The sequence below is a fragment of the Triplophysa dalaica genome, chromosome 8, assembly GCF_015846415.1.
Source record: "Triplophysa dalaica isolate WHDGS20190420 chromosome 8, ASM1584641v1, whole genome shotgun sequence".
Taxonomy (NCBI): domain Eukaryota; kingdom Metazoa; phylum Chordata; class Actinopteri; order Cypriniformes; family Nemacheilidae; genus Triplophysa; species Triplophysa dalaica.
The window spans coordinates 23,943,614-23,966,549 of record NC_079549.1 but is presented as its reverse complement, the minus strand read 5'-3'; the positions used below and the strand labels follow the sequence as shown (position 1 = coordinate 23,966,549).

The 22,936-nt window shown below is 40.8% G+C and overlaps 1 protein-coding gene across 3 annotated transcripts in view; it reads right to left on the bottom strand.

Moving 5' to 3' along the window:
* Positions 1-22,936, bottom strand: part of lrp2a (low density lipoprotein receptor-related protein 2a) — a 70,744-nt gene that overhangs the window by 14,337 nt on the left and 33,471 nt on the right. For all 3 annotated transcript variants that reach the window (XM_056754504.1, XM_056754501.1, XM_056754503.1), the window contains exons 30-57: positions 22,730-22,907; positions 22,373-22,507; positions 21,597-21,763; positions 21,357-21,500; positions 20,858-20,967; positions 20,460-20,637; positions 19,940-20,153; positions 18,892-19,131; positions 17,976-18,164; positions 16,722-17,642; positions 15,789-15,954; positions 15,552-15,710; positions 14,482-14,771; positions 14,112-14,312; positions 12,608-12,850; positions 11,773-11,898; positions 11,064-11,183; positions 9,059-9,190; positions 8,760-8,961; positions 8,093-8,388; positions 7,355-8,021; positions 6,641-6,811; positions 4,827-5,050; positions 2,709-2,886; positions 2,348-2,544; positions 2,012-2,257; positions 1,746-1,874; positions 223-342 (exon numbers count right to left, since the gene is read on the bottom strand). In XM_056754504.1, coding sequence (XP_056610482.1) covers positions 223-342; positions 1,746-1,874; positions 2,012-2,257; positions 2,348-2,544; positions 2,709-2,886; positions 4,827-5,050; positions 6,641-6,811; positions 7,355-8,021; positions 8,093-8,388; positions 8,760-8,961; positions 9,059-9,190; positions 11,064-11,183; positions 11,773-11,898; positions 12,608-12,850; positions 14,112-14,312; positions 14,482-14,771; positions 15,552-15,710; positions 15,789-15,954; positions 16,722-17,642; positions 17,976-18,164; positions 18,892-19,131; positions 19,940-20,153; positions 20,460-20,637; positions 20,858-20,967; positions 21,357-21,500; positions 21,597-21,763; positions 22,373-22,507; positions 22,730-22,907 — 6,343 coding nt within the window. The remainder of the gene's footprint in view (positions 1-222; positions 343-1,745; positions 1,875-2,011; positions 2,258-2,347; positions 2,545-2,708; positions 2,887-4,826; positions 5,051-6,640; positions 6,812-7,354; positions 8,022-8,092; positions 8,389-8,759; positions 8,962-9,058; positions 9,191-11,063; positions 11,184-11,772; positions 11,899-12,607; positions 12,851-14,111; positions 14,313-14,481; positions 14,772-15,551; positions 15,711-15,788; positions 15,955-16,721; positions 17,643-17,975; positions 18,165-18,891; positions 19,132-19,939; positions 20,154-20,459; positions 20,638-20,857; positions 20,968-21,356; positions 21,501-21,596; positions 21,764-22,372; positions 22,508-22,729; positions 22,908-22,936) is intronic.

The window sequence follows — 22,936 nt, the reverse complement described above, 5'->3', positions numbered from 1 at the left end:
CGTCGTCTCTTCCTTAACCGTTTGCTGTTCTAGTAAAGGACGTTATGTTATAATTTATTTCATTTCTCAGTAATAAAAGAATCACGTCACAGAGGTTTGGAATGACTTTAGGATAAATACATTTTTGGGGGCACTGTCCCTTTAAATCCAAATATTTTGATTCCTCGCAATTTAACACACTTGCTGAGAAGCACGAGAAGATCTCAGGGTTGTGTTACTCACCACAGTTGTGCTCATCTGATTCATCGCCGCAGTCATCGTCTCCATCGCAGTGCCAGCGCAGTGGGATGCATTGGTGGTTGTCACAGCGGAAATCACCCGTCGGCTCACAGGTCACCGCCTCTGAAAACACAACAGACATTGTGTGTTTAACCTGTGCACTACATCACAACACACAGATCTCACAGGTGCACCACATGCCTGAAATTCTCTTGGAAATGCACAGGGAAATGCGCTGTTGCTCTTTCTTTATGTGATTGTAAAAAGAGTGTATGATGGGACAGCTGACAGGTGTGATAAACTACACATGCTTTAACACCCAGCGGCCGGCGGTTTAATAAAGACATGATGATAAATGCAGCGTGGGCCTTAGAAGAAAGAGCATTTTATTACAGACGGGATGAGTTTAGAGAGAGGGAGTGTGAGCACCCCCCACCGACACTGACCAATGAAACTGACCAGACACACCGCAGAGAAATGAGAGAAGAAGAGGAATGAGCGAACGAGAGGAAAGTAATAGAAAGAAAAGAAAAAACAGACGAAAGGAGGATAGACAAAACACACATCCTCACACACACACTTGCCCCACCTGACACGGGCGGTACATTCTTACACTCAGATTAGGGCGATCTCTCCTCTCTGTGCAGGATGGCACTAATGGAGCGAGTGTGAGCTGATAACACTGACTGTGTGTGTGTGTGTGTGTGTGTGTGTCGGTCAGAACACAGGACACACAGCAGAAGACAGCAGAGTAAAATCACAGTAAAGTGAGAATAAAGTCAAACAGCCTCCAAACCTCAATAAAATCTGTGAACTGCACACACTGCACACACATGCGCACATATACTCGCACACACACATGCGCGTGTGCGCACACATACTTGCGCAGACACATGAGTACACACACACAGACTAACAAAACTCTCTTTCAAACACACATATGTGCATGCGCACTTATACTCGCACACACATATGTGTACACACACACGTATAAAAACACACGCACACAAACACACGCATAAAAACAAAACTTTCTTTCACACACACACTAACAAAACCTCGTTTCACACACATGCGCGCACACACACTAAATGAGAACATTCCATAGACATTGTTTGTAAAGATGTATGATACAGTATTCATAACTATTTTAAAAACTGTACAAATGGGGACGTCCCCAAAGAGAAACTTTGCGATGTGATGGTGTTACCAACTTCTGGGTACCAATTTGTCACCATAACAGACACACAAAACAACCCGTGTGCCTGATACAGACCCTCTCTCTCTCACACACACACACACAGTTCATAAATCTGAGCTGTGGCCCCAGACTGAAGGTGAGTGTAAGATGTGAGGTCACAGAGGTCACGGCCCGTCCATCACAGACTGTGAACTCTACTCACACTAATGCAGCACTGGAGCGTGAGAACGACAATAACATCACTGATAATGGCAACATTAAGAAATGATTCCACAGGAAGATTTGATGGTCATACATTTGAAGTAAATGTATATGGTTCGCTCACCACAGGATTGTTCGTCACTGTTGTCTCTGCAGTCGTTCTGTCCGTTACACACGGCCCACAGAGGGACACAGCGATAGTTTGTCTTGCAGGCAAACTCTGTGTGGTTGTCACATCTGTACGCCGGACCCACTGCAAACAACAACACACGTCTGATCAATACAAAACACGGCCAGAGATGTATTGAATATTTCTATTTCATGACAGCTACGGCAATTAACAACGAATCATTTATTTTGCATTTCATTTCTATCAAATAATTCACTCACTGCACTCATCCATGGGCTCATCCGAGTTGTCACCGCAGTCGTCGTCCACGTCACATTTCCAGCTCTGTGGGATGCAGCGGCCGTTCCTGCACTTGAATTGTCCGGGTCGACAGGTTCTGCTGGAGCAGTGGGCGGGGTCTTCGTCAGACTCATCACCGCAGTCGTTTTCACCGTCGCACTGCCACGCCTCGGGGATGCAGCGCTTGTTTGCACACTGCCACTGATGTGACTCGCACTGATGCGTCGCTGACGTGCACAACAACAAAGATGCATTTACCACATTTAATGCAACGTGGCTTCAGTATAGACATGGCTGTGATATAAATGTGTTCGTACCACACAGCACCGTGTCCTCGTCGGAGCCGTCGGGACAGTCTGGGTTGGAGTTACACAGAAAGTGTGGGCTGGTGCAGTTTCCATCGGTACATTGAAACTGACCCAGTCTACAGTGCCTTACGGGACACGTGGAGGGCTCGTCTGATCCGTCTCGACAGTCTCGCTGACCGTCACACTTCCACCAGATAGGAATGCAACTGTGAGAGAAACAAAATGAGACAAGAGTCTTCAGCGCGAAACAGTTATGAGGATTCCAATTCATGTCACAGCAGAAGGCTGCTGACTACGTATGCAGCCTAATTAGATCTGTCACGGTGTAATGATGTTAAATTTTGGAAAGAAAAAGCATAGAGTCACCGACCGCTCGTTGTTAGCACATCTGTACTGCGTGCTGGAACACATGGCTAGACAGCGGGCCACGCCCCCAATCTGAACTGTCAGGAAGTGATCGGGACACTCGCACGTGAACCCTTGACCTCCGGCCCGCAGGAGACACAGATGAGAACATCCGCCGTTATTGACGGCACAGGGATTCGTTACTATTGAAGAAACACAGAAAACAGACAATAATGCAAAATTTAAGTGATATACATAAATATATTTAAAAACGGTATACTCGACACTCTCAATCTCACGATAGGCTTTATGCAGAACGTCACATGCAGGAACCGTAAAACAAGGCTCGTCGCATCCAGTTTAAGTCTTGGTATGTGCTTCATTACGTACGTAAAGAGCCGTTTTTCTCTAAATGCTTTTAAATTAGCTAATAAAAGTCAGATGCCGAGAACCTTAAAAGATTGATTTATAAAAGCTAGAAAACTTATTTTTCTTCTCGCAGACATTTGAACATTAAAATAGCAAAAAAAAGGAAAAAGCTAGCTAGGTTAGCGTAATACCATAAAAATCCATATCGCTGATATTTAATACGGTTTATACCCTTTTTCCAACGGAAACCTGTTTACCGGTCTAGTCACGTGACATTCGACATAACCTATTATCTTTTCCACCATCGCACCAAACCATTCTAAGCACGGTCTGGTTACAGTTACGTTTCCACGTGAGCCTTGTTCGACGAATCGTTCTAATATTATGTATCAGAGACGTTATGCTGCGTTTGAGACAACCCGGGTTTCGGATATTATGACATTAAGTATCTGACTTTTGATCTTAATCCGTTCTAGTCAACAACGCATCAAATTTGCATGTTTGCATTTGTTCGTAAACAGTTTCTGGTTGAATTAACGTTCATGCTCATACATATTACATGGTGTAAAAATAGTTGAAAGTTTGTTTATGGTTCACATAAGCCTACGAAGTAGGGATGTAACAATAGTATCAATATGGTCGTGTTATCGCAATAGCAAAATTGTCTCAGTATTATCATGGTCACATGACTGTAAACGATAGGTCTCGCGATAGGTCTCGCATAACATAGCGAATGTTAGAAAAATAATAGACGTTTCCTTTGGCAAGGTCCATCTGATTCAATCATTTTATTTTATAAAAGAGATCATTAGGTCATTTGACCCATCTCATACTATAACTCATACCTCGAAGCAACAGTAATGATTAGAGGATAAAGAAAAGAGGATGCTTATGAGACGTTTCCAAGTAATCATTTGCTCTTTTAAATATTGCAATATATACTGTACCTGGGACTTTATAACGAGGTATTATAACACAGTGAGATTTCGATATTGTTACATCCCTACTGCGAAGAGCTAGCCGCCATCTTGTCCATGACGTCAAATGACGCGTCTCGATGAGGTCCCGGTTGATCTGCCCCGAGTTCGGAGGTCGGAACGCAGCATTATAGCTCAGTCTCTTGTGTTAACAACGCATGCATGATGATTTGTGTTTACATTCTAAAGATTTTCGTTAGGAGCCCTGCAGTGAAAAAAGAAACCCTTTACTGAGCGGCAGGCCTGGATCGGCACAGAGTGGAACGAATTAAGTAACGATAACGATTTGGCGCGATGTTGGAAAAACGCTCTATATATATAACGTTTTGAAGTTTAAAAAAATATATATATAGGCATCTCAAAAGCATTTGGAAATGCACTTATTTATCATTTGATAATAATTTCATATCGCTTCTATTAAGATCATTTAAATGTTTATCATTTAACACAGAATTCTGATTTTTTTTCTTATACTTCCCAAGATTTCCTGGGTCCTAATACAGAACCGTTTGAATTTAACTAAATCTTTTAACAACAAAAAAAAAAACACGGATGTTGTAGGTCCAGCTCCTCTTTCCAAATAAGCCCACAGATAAGAGTTTAAATGACCTGTCCTGCCATTTACACCACTGATAACGAGAGTGGTTTTTCCCATCTGTGAGAAATGCCAGTGAAGACTGACGCCATTGTGTGTGAAGGTGTAAATATTGGCAGAGACTCTCTGTGGATGTGACGTGAGATAGTGAGTGTAACTCAAGACGGACGCTTGCGTTCGGGTTACCCCGTCCTGAGCTCACCTATGGGCTGACGGTAGGGGTGACACACGTGGATGTCGAAGGGCCGGTGAGTGGTGTTGACCAGAGCCTGCCGTCCTGACCCGTCGTATTTGTTTCCCTTCTCTATGGTGCGAGTGTTCCAATCCGTCCAGTAAACACTTTCCTCAAACACAGTGATGGCGAATGGATGTGGCAGAACGCCGTCATAAACAGTGTGTCTGTGATTTCCATCCAGATCAGAGAATCTGGAGAGATAAAAGCATTTAATATTAATATAGAAACTAGAGGCTGATTTTGATTCCACAAAGATCCATAGGCTTTTGTCTGTACTGTTTTTAACCCAGCCACAGATTGAAACCACCTGGCATTTTACAAGGTAAGTAAAAATGAATCTAGTGCCTTGTACTTCTGGTTAGACCTAAACTACATTTCGTTACACTGTACTTGTATATGTGTAATGACAATAAAGTTGAATCTAATCTAATCTTGTAAAGTGTTCCTTAGTGACTATATATGCACGACATAAATGTGTGAAGTTCTTACTCGTAGGGCTGTCACAATAATTAAATAATTGTCTCATCGTATTTCCAAAAAAAACTCTTATTTTCAGATCAATATGGTAATTTCAAAGCCAAATAAAAAATGTATGAGAAAGCCCCAAAAAAGAAAATTCAATATCATAATCGCAAAAGCCCCAAACCATATGATTAATTGCCGAAGCCGCTTAACAGACAATTGATCGTCGTAATCAACACAGCCCCAAAACAGACAATTAATCGCCAAAGCCGCAAAACAGACAATGAATCACCAAAGCCCCAAGACAGACAATTAATTGTCGTAATCGCCACAGCCAGAAACAAACAAACAATCGCCAAAGCCGCAAAACAGACAATTAATCAGCAAAGCCCCAAAACAGACAATAAGTTGCCAAAGCCCCAAAACAGACAATTAATTGTCATAATCCCAAAAGCCCCAAAACAGACAACTAAACGCCAAAGCCACAAAACAGACAATTAATTGTCATAATCCCAAAAGCCCCAAAACAGACAACTAAACGCCAAAGCCCCAAAACAGACAATTAATTGTCATAATCCCAAAACAGACAACTAAACGCCAAAGCCACAAAACAGACAATCAGTCATCATAATTGCCAAAGCCTCAAAACAGACAATTAATTGCCATAGTCGCCCAAAGCTCCCAAAAAGACAATTAATCGTCATAACCACAAATCCCCAAAAACAGACAATTAATTGCCATAGTCGCCCAAAGCCCCCAAAAAGACAATTAATCGTCATAACCACAAAGCCCCAAAAAACAGACAATTAATCGCCATAGTCCTCAAAGGAAAAAACACCAGACAATTAATCGCCATAATCACCACAGCCCCAAAAAACAACAACAGACAATTAATCGGCATAGCCGTCAAAGCCCCAAAACAGACAACTAAACGCCAAAGACGCAAAACAGACAATCAGTCATCATAATTGCCAAAGCCCAAAAACAGACAATAAATTACCAAAGCCCCAAAACAGACAATTAACCGGCATAACCGCAAAGCCCCCCCCAAAATAACAGACAATTAATAGGCACAATCGGCAAAGTCGTAAAACAGACAATTAATAGGCATAATCGCCAAAAGCAGCGAAACAGACAATTAATCAGCAAAAACCCAAAATAGACAATTAATCGACATTACCAACAAAGCCCTGAAAACAGACAATTAATCGTCATAATCGTCAAAAATCCCCCAAATAGACAATTAATTATCAGAATCGCAATGATTTATTAGACAAATAAACATAAGCCAAATGTCATAATCGTGACACCCTACTTACTCGATGTAGTTGAGATGAGCGTCAGACCAGTAGAGTTTGTCATTGGTGTAGTCAATGGTGAGACCGTTAGGCCACTCTATCTTAGTCGTGATGATGGCGGACTTGTTATTTCCATCCATTCCAACACGACCGATGAAAGCTTTATCTCCCCAATCGCTCCAGTACACAAATCTGCACAAACATCACGCAATATTACAAAACAAAAATAGATTTGTATAGACACACTGTAACTCCTATTTTAATTCATCCTTTTGCCTTCATGTGTTGAGTTCGATTTATTTAAAGAAATGACACCCGCATTTTTCAACCTCCAAAATATGCTTTAAAGATGATTTCTGATGGATTTTCACTTCTTTGAAATTAGTGGGTAATGATATTTTATTTAACAGAAATCGCTTTTAAAGGTGACAATAAACGGCTTGTTGGTACTACAACCAACTTTTACAGGGTTAGTGACATCATGAATCACAATATTAACATTGACCCTGCCTCCTGGAACATGGATAGGGTAAGGGGCAGGACATCTCAACAAACACTAAGCTGTAGACCAATCACAAAAGACTGGCTCAGCTTGACCAATCAGAGCGTTTCAGAAGGAGGCGTTTCACAGAACCAGGAACAGCCTGTTTTCTGAGATTGTTTTATATGTATTATATAAAGCATTTTTTTGAAAATCGAAAAATGAACACAAATTGTTGTGAACAGTAAACTCACCCAGTCTTCGGATGCACCACAATGGCTCTTGGGTTCTTAAAGCAGTACGTGTTATTCACATCCACACAGTGTTCTGCTAGCTTCCTTACGAACCGCCCGTCCAACTCTGACACCTTCATACAATCCAGAAAGCTGTCGACCCAGTACAGCTTCCTTCCGACCCAGTCGACCGTTAGCCCTTCCCCGTGCAAAACTCCATTCACCACGACCTCTCGGCCCGTTCCGTTAAAAAACATCCGTTCCATCACCCTCCTGCTCACATCGATCCAGTACAAGCGTTTCTCCACCCGGTCGAAGTCCAGAGCCACCACGCTGCTGAGACCCTGTAGAATGAGTGAGTACGCCTCGCCGTCCGTGGACAAATTCCGCAGATAGTAGCGATTGCTGAAGATCAAGTACGGAGCGATGTTGCTGTTCTGTCTGCAGCTCCGTCCGTCGGGTTCTCGGAGGAATCCGGGCGCGCACTTGCACACGTACGACCCTAATGTGTTCTCGCACACCTGACTGCACACACTGGGTGTGACAGAGCACTCGTCCACATCGTCGCAGGATTTCTTATCGGACATGAGGTGGTAACCGGGGCGACAGGTGCAGATGAAGCTTCTGGGCGTGTCGGTGCAGTTGTGGTCACAGTGGTGCATGGTTGGGTCGATACATTCATTGATGCCTATTAAAAGAAGACACCGATTAACACTGAACCAAGCATTGTCTTATACATAGGGGATTTGTAGAACGCACCACATCCTTTCTCATCGCTGTTGTCATTGCAGTCGTCGCTTCTGTCACACTCCTTGCTCACCGACATACAGTTTCCGTTGTCACACCTGAAGTTTCCGGGTGGGCAGGTGGGGGCTGGAGTCCGGCACAGGTGATCGAGTTCATCGGATTCATCGCCGCAGTCGTTGTCATAGTCACAGACGAAATCCTGCGAGATACAGCGGCCGTTCTGACAGGTGAACTGATGTTGTTGACAAGCCGGGTAAGTGCAGCCTTGCTCATCGCTGCTGTCGCCACAATCATTGCGACGGTCACACCTAACAGTGTCGACAGGCAAGAATTACTTTTGACCAAGAACATAAAAACTCTAAATGCTTATTAATAACATTTAACAGATGAATCTGAACAAATAGTATAGTATTAATGGAGCTTCTTTTACCATTCACTTTAAAATAAGTTAAAGAGAATCTTTTCTTAGCCTTTAGATAAAAAGTTTTTTAACATCATGAGAAACAGAAAGGATGTCCAAACCTTGAAAGAAGAGTCAATAACAAAAACTACACTACATAAGGCATGTTGGATTCATCATAAACATAAACAATCAAGGTGATTTTGTTTCTGTTCAATTTCTCTCGCACCATCACAAAATGTAAAACATATCACACACACAGTTTTGACCTCTTCTGACCTGTATGAGTTGCGGATGCAGAGGCCGTTGGCGCATGAAAACTCGCTGGCGGAGCAGGAACTGCGCGTGCAGTTCTGATGTTCATCGAAGGCGTCCGAACAATCGGCGTCTCCATCACACACCCAGTCCCGCAGGATGCACTTTCTCTGAGGCGGCCTGTTATTGATACAGGTGAACTCCTGAGGAGAGCAGGAACGATTAGCTGCGCGTTCAGGGCGAAACACAAGAGAAGGCAACATTAAAAACATATACATTTTGGGTGCGAAGTCTGCGTGTCATTCCGTGAAAAGTTTACTGACCGCAGTTGTGCCGCTCGTCTTCGTCGCTCATGTCCCCGCAATCGTTGTCCCCGTCACAGATCCAAGATAAAGCAATGCAGCGTCCGTCATCGCAGCTGAACTGATCAGAGTTGCACGTTCTCACCGTGGTGGCTGTAGGATTGAAACACACAAGGATGAGAGACGACTGAAGAAGCAGGAGATGCCCGAGGGCCATGTCTCTCTCTGATCTCAGTAAGATGTGAGAAACGTCTGTCCATGAAATCCCACAGCAGCCAGAAACGTGGCCGAGTGCTGCTGCTCGGAACCCACGGTGGGATTCTGGGGAAGAATGAACATTCCTGTGTCTGGTGGCTTGTTTGAACAAAGGGCACGAGGGGTGCTGCGATTAACCGGGGACAAAAGCATCAGGATGGGGCAGTGTTTGTGTGAGAGGAGGGGGTGGAGTGTGTCAAAAGAAGGGCCGGTGGGTGTTTAGGGGGGCTTTTCTGGTGGACGTCACATTGGAGGAATGTGACACACAGTGGGGGCTGGGCCGACTGATGACATCACACACAGCCAAACAAATATCGAAACCATCAAAGTGTTATTCACTCCGAAAACACCTTTCTTGTGCGTCGCATCCCTATGACAATAATCAATTTTCTAAAACCCAAAAAGTAACTGGAGTTCACGTATGTCATAAAGCATTTTATCCAGAAAGTCTTGTCCTGTCCAATATGGCGGCACCAATGACCCATCACAGCAACAGGCCAAATCGGTCAAGGCGTCATCTATAAATCAGCACCTTCAAAAGTATGTGTAGTTCACATGTCATGCTTGTGTTGTAATTTAAGGAAGTCTTTGTAAAAAAAGGACTTGAGAAGAGAAACCGAAATGATTTCAAACTCAAAGTTACACAAATGAACAAACCTGTTGTAAAAACTAAAAGTTGCACGTGTAGAATTCATTGAGGTGCACTTTTCATAAGCCTAATAATATTATAATACATATGCCTACATGCACACTGTTTATGGATAAAATGCCTTCTTAAATGACCTTACAACAATCACATAGACACAGATCTGAAGTGTTGTAATTTATTTTGTCTCTCTCAGTGAAACCAGTATCTTGACGTGACTTTAGGAGTAAAGGCATTATCACTGGAGCGTAACATGTGGGTTTCCTCCCATTAGCCCATGACAGACACACAGCCCATCGCCGTGGTAACCACTGAGAGGTGGACACCCACCGATAACTTAACACACAGAAGTTATACTGATGTCACTGTGTTTGTTGAGTTGTACACTCAGTAACTTTACCATTTAATTTTCATTTTAAATATTTACCTGCTACATTTCTTATTAGCCATACAATTCTTTTTAGCATTCTTTTTTTTATGCAATAATGAGAAGTAACAAGAAAATATGATAATAGGATTGTTTAGCAAGTGTTCCTTAAATTTCTGCCTTTTCACATCACTATTTTGCATTTATACATTAATTCTGTGCTACTTGGACTATCTTTTCTTTTTCATTTATTTATTTTTCTTTTCATCTATTCTATTCTAATCTGTGATAAATACAGGTCATTCTGAATTGAGATAAGCTCTCCATCTCTCCATCAGTCAAAATCAGCCATTTGACTATAATTTCTACAAAAAATGTATTGGAATGAAAGAAAACCTTATATATTTGCATAATTATGTTATTTTTCAGAGAATTAAGCAGAAACCTTGAGAACAAAAAGTTTGTAGACAAACATTTAAAGTGATCCCAAACTTTTGAATGGTTGTCTATTGTTTTAGGTTTAGACATGCGTGTGTGTGTGTGTGTGTGTGCATGGTCTTGTCTTCACATCTCGGTGGGGACCCGAACCAGTGGGACCAAAATAAAGGTCCCTTACGAGCAAAAAATCTCATAAATGGCAAAAAATTGTAATATTTAGGTTGAGGGTATAAAATATACAGTTTCTACAGTATACATATAATTACTTCTATGGACTGTCCCCACAGAGATAATGCACCAGACGTGTGTGTGTGTCTTACTGCAGGTCGGAGGCTCATCTGAACCGTCACTACAGTCTGTCCCTCTGTCACAGTACCAGTGACCAGGAATACAACGTCCACTCGAACAGCGAAACTCATTCTGAGAACACGTAGATGTAGCTAAAAAAAAAAAAAGATTAGATTAGATTAACCCATTACTGATGAAATACACAAAGATCATGGGTCATAAATCTGACACAGTAACATGACCCCATTGACTTCCATTGTATGAACACAAAACCACCGAGACATTTCTCAAAATATCTTCTTTTGTATTCCACAGATGAAAGAGTCTTATACAGGTTTTTAATGACGTGAGGGGGACTAAATGACAACAGAATTTTCCCAACAATCACCCAACCTGATGTATGTGTGTGACACAACCCCCTGCGGGTCGCTTATTAAAAGAAACTCCAGAAAGGCAAGGTTGATAAAATGTCTCTTTTGAGCTCGTTAACAGCAAACTTATTCCTCTATTTTCCCTCTAGAAATAGATCAACAACAAGTACTCGAAAACTAAAATAAGTATTTTACAGATAACGTTTTTATTTTTTGAATGAATATCATGTATATTCAATGGCAATAATATTGTAACATTTTAAAAACATTTTAAAGAGTATAATTTATTTTTTTCATTTTGACTCAGTAATGTATTAATATGTGAGGATGGGCGGTAAATCCTCTGGCGGTTATGACAGATGAAACTCACCACAGTGTGTAGGGCTCTCATCACTGTTGTCTCCACAGTCATTATCTCCATCACACAGGTATGTGCGCGGGATACAGATGTTTGTGCTCTGACATTTGGTGTGTTCTGGTTGACACGTTCTTTCAGCTGTAAAACCATAAGCATTTAATAGCATGAAGAAATCATTATACTTGTAACATGTTTCAGACACTTCAATTACAGCTAATTCCCACTGGCCACTATAACTAGGCCAACAAACACCAAAGTTCAACAGTTGTTGTGTTGGATAAGTGTGTTAACACCTGTTGGTGTTTTGTGCAAACGTTACAAGCGTCTTTAACTTCCGGTACTCATTCACAAACAATATAGTGCCGATAGATTATTTCTGCTAATAAGCAAAAGAAACCAAGAATAAAAACGTTACTTGGTTAAACTTGTCTCTCCAATATTTTGAATTTAGACTGTGATACCAAGCTCCACAGCTAGATGTCAGTGTCCATTCTGTTTCTTTAAATGCGACAAAACAACAGGACCCACTCGAAACATACAAAAAAATTCTACAAAGTAATCGTTGTTATTAATTGTTCTTATGTATAAATTATTTAATGCAATTATTATACAATAAAAATAATAATTTATATGAATATAGATAAAATGAAATATAAATAGTTATATTATTAGACACTAGCCAAACACAGACAGGAAGTTAACTGCAGTCTCGGCACATGCGTTCGATGAAATGGTCTATAACAAAATTGCTAAAAAGTAACTTTTTTTTATAAAAAAACTTAAAATATTGATAAAACTTAAAACAAAACTACAAACTCTGTCAGTTTATTATTATTAAACAACTCACGGCAGTTCTGTTCATCAGACGTCCCGTTGTCAAAGCAGTTATTGATTCCATTGCAGACGTATTCTTGAGCGATGCATCGGCCGTTGTTGCAGGTGAACTCTGTGTTCACATCACAGGGGGGGAACAGACATCCCGTCTCATCACTGTTGTCCCCGCAGTCATTGTAATGATCGCAGCGGTAGTGATACGGCACACAGCGGCCATTTCCGCAGGTGAACACGGTGGGCTCGCAGGTGTGAAACGCTGCCATTTACATAAAAAGACAAAACAGACTCATAGAGCAAAACCTGAATCAACTTTGAAGAACTAGCTAGTGTAAAGCTGAACGACCGCCCACCTTTACTAACTCTCTACTTTACTTTCTTTCTTTCTGTCTGTGAATATTACCTGAGAGAGAAATAAATGCTGCCACTTGTGGAACTGCATGCAAGAGAGCGGCACGCAGAAGAGGTTAATGCTGGTTTATGGTTAGTGAACTTAATCTAGTGTGTGGCTCCGTCCAAAACCTAGACAGCTCCCTTGCTGACTACTGCCTACATAGACAGCTTCTCTCCAACAACAGTCCATTTTTTTATTTGTGAACTACTTATTCGGCACAGAAAAGCATTTATATTTTATTACTCAAAGTACTGTATGATTAACATCCCTTTGGGTTTGCATGCCATCATGGAGCTTATCAAAGTGCTTTAATGGATTCCACTCTCCATGAAACATGGATGCGATGACAGCCAAATTTGTAAAAAAGAAGAAATGTTATACAAGAAATAATATGATCCCTACATAGGCATCTCACTAGGTTTTGGAACAAAGCCCTTATCTACATGTTAAGAGGTAAGCAGAAATACACACCAAACACGAAATGACTCTTCGATCCTGAAGAAAGAGATTTGATGCAAATTGCACAAGAAACGCAAGAAGAAACATATTAGTGAAAAGGGTTTTTCAACATGCAATAGAAGAAAATTTATCCATTAGATCGCAGCAGAAAGACTTGAAGCTATTTAATATACAGTGATCATTCATTTTGTTCAATATCACTTTAATTCGTTTACTCCGTTAAAGTCCTTAAGAAATCCAAAACTTGAAGTTCGTCTTGGATTTTAGCATGTACATGTTAGCTACAGAAGTGTGCTCTGAAAAAGGATGTATACCTTTGAAACATAAAGTCTCTCACTTCTGCCTTATCAAGAAATTGTATGACATCACCCCACACTACAGCTTCTTATCACATTCCTAGTTATAAGGTTAACTAAATGCTATTGGCTATTGTAGAAGGGGAGGAGCCACTCAATGTGTCCCTTGCTTCTCGTTTCAGTGGAAATTACATCACGTTGAACAAAGCAGTGCACTACAAGCCTTTCAGTCACTCTTTAAATATGTGTCTCAGAACATTGATTTGAGTCCATTATTTTGTTAAACAATAACTATTATTTTTGATTCCTGTCTGTAAATGCACAGAACTGACATGAACTGACTGACATGAACAAGCAGAAGCACAGCTTACCACAGACCCTCTCCAGTTCATCACTGCCGTCACCGCAGTCGTCATCATTATCGCATTTCCAATGCGCGCGAATACAGCGGCCGTTCATGCAAGTGAACTGACCCGCCTGGCAGCGTGTGCCATTGTCAGGAATACAGTGTTTATTTTCAGCCAGATACCAGCGGCCCTCTAAGGGACACTGACACTCTGCTCCCTGTGGACCTGCACAAGAAAATAATGAAGATTTGATAGTCAATGTTAAGCACAAATGTGGGTCTACAATTTTATAGATGTGTCTGAACAGCACAATTGTGTAAGAATAACTTATTCATTTATTAAAAATACATTTTACAAAACTAGAGCATAGTGTTTTTTGTAAATATGAAGTTACCTGGTGTGCAGATATGACTGCAGCCGCCGTTGAATTGCTCGCAGGGACTACTGCATTGCTGCTGTTTGCTGTTTGACAGCACGTGGATGTCCATGGGGCGGGACGGAAGGTTCTGCAGCATCACCTTCTGGTCCGACCCGTCGTGTTTGTTTGCGCGGTAGATGCTGCGTGTGTTCCAGTCTGTCCAGAAGATATTCTGGTCGTATACAGTCATGGCAAACGGGTAGATGGCGGTACTTACGATTACCTCACGATTGGCACCAGTAAGAGAGCATCTCTCGATCTTCTGTCTAAATGGAGAAAGCACTATCCGTCATTATTTCGCAATTCATCATTTAATGTAACATAACTGTAGTTAACTGTAGTAAGTTGTAATATACAGGTACATGTATTGTAGTATTTATTGTAGTTATACTAGTGTAAATAATATAGTATATAACATGTATGATATAGTACAATAACTATATCATACTATTCTTTAGTACTAACTATAGTCAATTGATATAATGTAGTATAAACAATAAACTGTTGAATGTATACTGTTAACTTTTACAATAGTAAGTTTAAAGCATTAAGCATATGGACATTTTTCCACAGTAAATACAAAGGTACGCTACAGCACTTTTTTCATGTGTAAAATAAATAAAAGGTTAATACAATATATATATAGTATTAACTTTTTTGTAAATATTAGTTTTTTAAATGATATATAAATTAAATCTACTTTTTTTTTAAATAAACAATGAATAAGATTAGTAAAAAAAATATTAATATAACACATTTAAATTAAATATGTAAATATTATTCTGTAATTATATATAACATATATACATATATAAAAATAAATATAAATATTTTATATTATATGTATAATAAGAAATAAATAAAAAAATAAGAATAGTTTAAAGATATTTTGTTAAGAATATAGTACTATAAAAGCACTATAGCATCTAGGAATTTTCCTACAGTAAACCATAAAGTATACCACAATACTTTTCTCGTGTGTGATACAAAATAAAAAAATATGAATAAATATTCATGAAATAAAATAGAATCAAAATATGTATTACAAGCTGGCATCTGCCCAGTACAGCCTCTGATCTTCATAGTCAAGCGTAAGACCATTTGGCCAAACCAGACTGGTGTTGACAATCTCTGTCCTAAAGTTTCCTCCCAGTGTCGCACGTTCGATCTTAGCACTGCTTCCCCAATCGGTCCAGTACATGTACCTGAGCACAAACATACAGAGACATGCAATAAAACTACAGACCAGATGAGAAAATAAACACGTGATCACAGAGACTTACCCTCGACATGGATCCAGCATGATGGCTCTGGGTCTGGGGACATGAGCTACGACTGTCCGCTGAGATCCATCCACGGCCATCGAGCTAATGGTCTGATTTAAATAATCGCTGTAATAGATCCGCTTATTGATCCAGTCATACGCGATACCGTCAGGAGCTCCTAAATCTTTACAGAGAATAATTTTTTTTTAGAAATAAAGATATTTAACAACATGAAAGAAAACAAACTGTGTAGTTTAGGCAGAAGACGATTGAAAGGTGGCGGCTCATGTTCAAGAGTTTCCCTCTGTCTATGCATATGGCCTCTTCTTGTAAACAAGCAAAACAGTGAACATTGTACATTGTACTTGTGCTTCGTTGTCCGCGTCGACATGCATTGACCACTAGGCGTTAGTGTCCACGCGAATGTGTTTCTTGTGTAACCAAGAGCCGATGAAGAAGCATCTTGTTGTGTAGGCGGTCTGAGAAGCATTAGCAGTGATAGCGACACATAAACAGTTACTTTTGATTCAGCTTGAGGTGTTAAATACAGAAGAACAAATCATTTACTTAGATTATTCATTCGGAAATACGTTTGATTAAACATGATGCTATCGCAGCGCTTTTGACCTAAGGGAGGGGTTCAGACAGACCAATCACAACGCTTCAGGTCTGTGTTAAGTTGACCCGTTGTTACATATTTAGAGAAGTGCACATCAGGCTACACACAGCCTATGGCGTTGATCCTACGCACGACCATAACTTGACCTTTAGCCTAGCAACATCTAGCAATTGGTTAGCAATAAAAGCTTATTATTGTACACTGTATATGATTACTGTAGTATACTATAGTATTTACTATACTAAACTGTAGTATAAATTGTAGTATATAGAGTAACCACATTACAGTGTAGTAGTATGGATGTAATTTGGACAGCAGGATAAGCCGCTCACCTGAAGCCACCTCTGTGGCAGGCGAGGTCGGTGAGGCCAAAGTAATGAAGCTGATCTTGCTCCGGCCCGCTCCAGAGCTCTGAGTGAAATAGATCCTGCCGTCCAACCGGTCAAAATCCAGAGCCACGGACGTACGCGCTACGTTGACCACAGGAAAGGGCAGTGAGTGGTCCTCCGTATCCAGCCGAAGGGAGCGTACCGTGCTTTCTGTGGTGTATATAAGGTAGTCATCTCGAGATACCACACAACTGCTGCCATCTGCAGCCAGATTCCCAAATGTGCAGGCGCACTTCCGGGTCTGAATGCCGGGAATAGCAAAGCAAAGGTGGGCGCAGCCTCCGTTCGACTCCAAACAGGGATTGCCGTTAAGCTCGTGGGCTGAACTCGGCTGAATCCTTCGGTCAAAGATGGTGACGTCTCTCAGCAAGTTGATGTTGTCTCTGATCACCACCGGCTGGTCCGACACTCCCGGCTGTTTGCTGGCTTGGAAAACCTTCTTCAAGTTCCTGTCCACCCAGATCACATTACCCTCAAACACAGTGACGCCATATGGAGTTGGATAGCGACTCCCGAACCGCACCACTTCCGTCTCGCCCCCTTCTGGCCGAACCCGTGCGATCATGTCTAGTGAATCATCCACCCAATAGATGAATCCGTCACGGTGGTCCAGAGCCAGACCCCGGGGGGTGACGATGCCCGAGGAAACCAGCACAGTCCGGTTTGTACCATCTAGAAAGGCTCGCTCGATTTTAGGGCTCTGTCCATAGTCCGCCCAGAATAGGTATCTGTTTTTGGGGTCCACCACAATGTGACGGGGCATGTCCACCTGGGTCTTGAGCAGTACACGACGGAAGGAGGTGTTCAGTCGAATGACTTCAATGTAGGTTTCGGTCAAGAAGGCATTTGTGAAATAGAGGTTTCCTGTTGAAAGGGACAAAACAAACAAAATTAGACGCTTGGCAACTCAGGGTGTTCGTTTTTTTAATTTGTTGGTCTGTGTAAAAGATGGATATCTTTGTACATTATGTTTCTTGTTATTTATTTTCATAAAAATTTACTATTTAATGAAAACAAACATTTGCACTGAATGATCAAGAAGCAGTCCAACAAAGTAATGTATAATCAAATAAATCTTGACTTACTATAAGTTTATCTAAATGAGAACCTAATGTATGAAACGTGTGTAGTTTAAATACACGACACATGGTCCTCCTCAAAAATATCTTGTAAAACAGGTACAGAATCGCTTATCACCTGCAGCCCAGTCCACTGCAATGCCCCGAATCCCATTTCGTCCGATCCCGGAGGTGACGATGCTATGAAACCCAGAGCCGTCGGGTTTGATCCTGCGAATTCCGTTCTGAGATGCTACAGTGCTGCTGAAGTCACACCAATAAATGAAACCAGAAGCCATGTGCACATCCACATGAAGAGCATTACGACCTGCGGGACACACAAAAACACAAGCATGAAAAGTTTGAAAAAAATTAATTTCAATAATTTTCGCGATTCAGTTCAAACTGTTTCAATCCCTCATTGCAATATTAATTTGTATTAATGATATACAATGTCTCTGTGTGGTGTTTCTTTTGTGTCATGTATTTCTTATATTGTTAATAATACATATTTAAAGCTGCAAATTCGTAACATTCGCGTCTCTATCGAAACATCTGTCTAAAGCATAAAATTGCAGGTTACTTTTTTATTTAACTGAAGTCAAATGACATTAAACTGAAATCTTATAAACATCTTAAAACAGCTCAACTTACAAATCATTATTATAGACGGTTTCAGCGGCAACGACCCAAATGAAACCTCCACAAAGAATAAATTACTCTCGAGTAGTTTCATTTAATTTAATACAATTGATATACAATAAAATATTTGTATATATTAAATTAAATCTGAAATAAATTGTTAAATTATAACCAAACACCGACCGGAAGTGAATTTGAAACGTCTTTAAGCTTATGCAAGTTGTGCCAAAGTAAGTAGACAATTTTTACCAGATTATCTCTTGTACTTGATTTTGTTAAGTATTCCAGCTTTAAAAATATGTTTACACCTCATTTTCCCATTTATTAGTGAAAACAAAAATAATGTGGAAAACATTTGAATTAAACAACTTTTTTTGACTGTATTTGAATGTAAATGGCTGTTGAAGACCCACCTCTCCCTCCTATGGGCACCATGGACTCTGAGTGATCATCTCCCTCCAGACTGAAGCCTTTGATAGCAGTCAGCATTGAGATGACCACATATGACTGATACGGAGCGCACGTTCTGTTATCAGCATTAATTTTGAAGCCCGTTGCGCAGGCACAGCTGAACATGCCGGCGGGACGCGGAAGACACAACTGCTCACACGATCCAATGTTATTACTGCAGCCGTTAGATGAACCTGCTGATGCTACAACACAACCACAGAATGACATCAAGTGTTAGAGCAAATGGTACAAAGATCATAAATTAGCATTGACATTATCATTTTTTGTATTCTTTACACGGCTCTCGGGAATACTTGATTTTGATTGGTCAGTCGCAACATTTTGAGGTTGATAACATCATAAAAAAATGATAACAGGCCGCACGCCTGAATACTACTATTCATCTTGACCAATACTACAGTACGTGAATGTATGTTTAATGAGATAATAAAATATTCATTGTCCAATCATTTGCTTATTATTTGGTAAATGGCTATTTTCATTTTAGGGTGAACTATCCAAACCCCCCAAAACATAAATACAAATTCAATTGCATACCTAAAAACACATATTCAACTTTAACCACAAAAGTGCATGATTCTGATAAATCTTCATCTATTCGTGTAATGCACACAAGATCAGTTGTGGTATTTCGGAGTCTAAGATTAAGAGTCCTCTGCTCTCACCGTCATCTCCCGCTGAAAGCACTCACACAATAGAAGCCGTTCACGGCTCAGAGAACGAACGTGTGCCTAACAAAGACACACTGATTCTTCTCTATATAAAGCCGAGTGTCCCCCTGAGGCGGAGAGTAACTAATTGGTAAACTGATATCCTATTGAAAGTCATTCATCCCTCTCGGGTAATTGTTACATGGACATCAAGGTTACCACGACTTACTGAAAAGACCACCCTGGGGCCATCGTCAAATAAATCAGAGAGAAAATGGGCGAAAGAAGGCACACGATGGCTTTATACAATGTTCAAAGTCATCACGTGTAATGTACTCACAGTCTCTGTAGTGCACTTTAAGAACTCTAAGACCGGCCACGTTGTCCCGCATCACGACCCTGTTGAGTCCCGTGGCTTTTTCGACACGCTCGATCACCTCAAAATCTCGATCCGTGAAATACAGGTAGGAGTCGTACACGGCCACGCCCCATGGGTGAGACAACCCATTAACCATAGTGATGCGGTTTGACCCGTCTGGGTCGCCACGCTCAATCTAAAGAAAACAACAAATGTAGATTTATACATGTTAAATGATTTCAAATATCAAACATAAATAAACTTACATAACAAAATAAATATAAACATTCTTAAAGAGATAAAACATCTTGAATTCAGCTCGTTCTTATTTTTTGTAGGTTCAGGAAAAAAACTCATTTTATTTTGTAAAATGTTGATAATCTTAAATTGGCAGAAATGGGCAGATGAATTGGACCACAACTTTAACATACATTCTATACAATACAATTCGCTAATGATTTTAACTTATGTTTCTAAATGATCGAGACAAACTTGGTCTTACCACACCAGTTCCAGTTACCGACCAGTAGAGTTTATTCTCTTTGATGTCTATAGTAATAAACTCTACATGTTCGAGATTATGAGTGAAGAGAATCATGGGATTGGATCCATCCATATCTGCGGACGCGACCTTGGGCGGTATCCCGCTCTCTGTTCCCTGATCAGTCCAATACAGCTTCCTGAAACCAACACAGAACAAAAGTAAACCACAACAGATACTGTCTTAAAAACCACAGAACTGCACACAACACCAGCTACTGACTCTACTGTTTGTGTTCATAATACTATAATACAGCTTTTTATTTCTGAAATTCATTGTCTTCAAAATATTTACAATCTTGGCGCAGATGCTGACAAAATAAAGAGGTTTAATTGATTTATTAAGCCACGGGCTCTTACCCCCGGGCCGGGTCCACAGCGATGCCGATCGGAGCTCCTGCGCCAGTGGGCGAGCCATTGTTAGTGATGAGAGTTTTTCTATACTGAAATTCTCCTTTTAGTTTCAGAACCTAAAACACATCCAACAAAAAAGGAAAAGGAGGTTAAATTAAAGACATGCAAGTTTTGCTTTGGCATCACCTGTGACACATGTAAAGAGCACATCTATACTCCAAACATGTTTACGTTTTTAACTTAATAATTGAAAGTAATCTGTTGACGTGAAAATCTACAGATTTACAGTTACAAATCAATACCATAAATGATCACTTAAAGACAAATTTAAAGCAAAAAATAAATAAAATCTCCCCAATTCAAACACTGATGCATGATGTCACCACTTCTGGGCGGGGCCCACCGCCAGGCATGATCAAGCAACTCCAAAAGTATGTAAACATAATTCCTTTAAAAACTTGATCCTTCAGAATAAACAGACAGAAAACATGGAGATCTAACGGACCTCTATAGACTGTGAGGAAGGGTTTGTGTAGTACAGATTCTGCGTCATCCAATCCAGGGCCAACCCCACCGGAGAACCCAAGATGGCTGCCGGGGCGAACACAGTTCGGTTAGTACCATCCGACCTCACCCGATGAATCTCACCCTGCACGATAAAGAAAAAAGAACCACAGTCAATAAACAACTTCATTTATCCAAAGCTTGATTCTTTCAGCTTGTATTTGTGGGTTTTATCATTCACCGGATTTTCCACCCAATAGATCATCTGCTCAGCATCATCAAAGTCAACATCGTATCCGTTGTGCAGCCCTGCCACCGGTACCATGGCATCGTTGCTCTTGTCATTGGGATTCAGCGGGATACCGTAAATGATGCTGTCTCGCACCACCACCAGAAACGGATCCTCAACTGCAAAACCATTCCTCACATATTACACACAACCTTTTATTCATAAACATCAAAGACATGTACTCTATCCTGAACAAACACCGTGTTATAATGTTATTCTTTAGTTTACAGCCTCAGACGGCACGCACAAAGACTGTAGCGAGACAAGTAGATATAAATTCTTTTTATTTAACCAGGACGTGGTTAGAATTGTTGTATTTTATAGATACGAGCAGGCAGAATCAAGTCCGGCACGTCTGCGGTGCCTACTGTGATAACAGCCCGTTGGCTCTGGATCAAATGTTTAAGTCTCATGGAAGAATGCACTTGACGTCTACAACAAAGAGTGAAACCTGAATGAGCGTTGCTCTGAAGAGAACGTCAAGAGCGCTCTCGGCCGAAACCAGCAAATGTTTGCCCTCCAAGAGAGATTACTTTACAAATAGATTCTTGTTGAAAGTTTTATTTCGCCTGAAATCTGAGACACAGATTCAATGGATAAGACAGACGTGTTTATCGTGGAAGTGCTTAAATAACTGTAGATCCATTTTTGTGTGAGATCTCGTCTTAATGGATGGCACCACATTTGTAGGTCAAAGGTGATTTTCAGTGTGCAGGTGTTTGTTTTACCTCTTACACAGGTGAAGAGGTCAGCAGCGAGGGTCCATCCAGATGGACAGGCGCAGGAATAGAAACGGGGGCCAATCGCTGACAGGAGACAGATATGAGTACAAGGAATCAGGTGAGGGTCACAGGGGTTGTAACCTGCAGAAAGAACAAAAGTCAGATGACACACCTACATTCATGTTAAATTCTATTATACAGCAAAGAGACAACAGAATATCATTTGGCGTCAGAGAGAGAGGGGAGCCATGGTTGCACAAATCGCTCTTGTGCCACCACAAATTTGTTAGAATAGTTCAATGAATGGAAGGAGTTGTAAATGAAGGTGTGGACATTGAGGATCTTGAAGACACTGGTTTGTACCTGCAGGTTGTCTGGCAGGATGAACCACCACCAGACCCATGGGCTGAGGCACATTATACAGCATCACCGTCTGGTTCTGACCGTGCCACTTGTTGGCCCGGATCACGCGGTTGATGAATCTGTCAGTCCAATACACAAAATCCTCAAAAATCGTAATTCCGTGGGGATGTTGCAGTACCTTATCATGGAAAAACAAAAGGAGGATAA